This window comes from Propithecus coquereli, unplaced genomic scaffold (genome assembly GCF_000956105.1).
Source record: "Propithecus coquereli isolate 6110/MARCELLA unplaced genomic scaffold, Pcoq_1.0 Scaffold162, whole genome shotgun sequence".
NCBI classification, from domain to species: Eukaryota; Metazoa; Chordata; class Mammalia; order Primates; family Indriidae; genus Propithecus; species Propithecus coquereli.
The window spans coordinates 2,023,382-2,024,540 of record NW_012140747.1 but is presented as its reverse complement, the minus strand read 5'-3'; the positions used below and the strand labels follow the sequence as shown (position 1 = coordinate 2,024,540).

The 1,159-nt window shown below is 27.5% G+C and overlaps 1 protein-coding gene across 1 annotated transcript in view; it reads right to left on the bottom strand.

The window, feature by feature from the left end:
• The window catches only part of LOC105807672 (exocyst complex component 1-like), an 85,106-nt gene that overhangs the window by 32,499 nt on the left and 51,448 nt on the right, over positions 1-1,159 (bottom strand). Inside the window, exon 11 of the mRNA XM_012641095.1 lies at positions 82-134. Coding sequence (XP_012496549.1) covers positions 82-134 — 53 coding nt within the window. The remainder of the gene's footprint in view (positions 1-81; positions 135-1,159) is intronic.

The window sequence follows — 1,159 nt, the reverse complement described above, 5'->3', positions numbered from 1 at the left end:
AACTAAGTGGATGTTAAAGACTTGAATCAAGAGTCATTCAAAAAGAGAATATTCCACTATTTTTTTATTACTATATTGAACTGTACTGTTTCCTTTTGTTAAGAAACATTCATTCTGACTACTCTTATCAGCATCTGTGAACCAGAATTTTAGGAGCAAGTAAAAAGCAAAACAAATTTAAATTTCATTTACAGTTACTTAATTTTGATTCACTGAAAAGTTATATTTCCAAAATTTAAGGTTTCTATTTTAATTATAATTACAGATGATCCTCAACTTACAATGAGGTTACATAAACTCATTTTAAACTGGAAATATTTATAAATCGAAAGTGCATTTAATACACCTAACTTACCAAACATCAGAGCTTGGTCTAGTCTACCTTAAATGTGCTCAGAACACTTATATTAGCCTACAGTTGGACAAAATCATCTAACACAAAGCCTACTTTATAATAAAGTATTTACTATCTCGTGTAATTTACAGAATACTGTACTGAAAGTGAAAAATAGAATGAGTACTTGAAGTGCGATTTCTACTGAATGTGTATAGCTTCTGCACCATTGTAAAGTCAGAAGAAATCATTAAGTCAAACAATTGTAAGTTAGGGACCATCTGTCCTATTAAAAATTCATTTAATTTGAAACACTGAAAAGATATCTTTGAAAAACTGTACATTCTACCTTATTCAGAACTTCTCAAGTCATTTGTATTTAACTTGAAATTTATTTTTAAAATGTGGACTAACAAGTTAGAGCTTCAAAAATAAGCCAAACCATTTTTACCCCCAGAATTGTTTAGTTTTTCTTCTCTTGTAGATATCAAAATAATTGATACTGTAATTTTCTATGCCTTCAGTTATAAGTTACTCTCCTATTCCTTACTACTTAATAGATACATAAAAGAGATGTAATTTTAACCACTTTTAAAATTATAAAAGTGGCTTCCAAACCTGTATTATGTGAATTAAAAATATTTTTAACAAGATAATTTAAGAACATCTCAAAGAGTAAGCAAAGAAAAAATTTAGGTTTCAGGTTATGCAATGATAACATTAAGATACTACTGCATTTTGTTATATTTTTATGATTTCATTTATCTTAATGTGAATCTTAGACTTGATAAACTATTATATAATGATACTGGGATTAATGCCTAC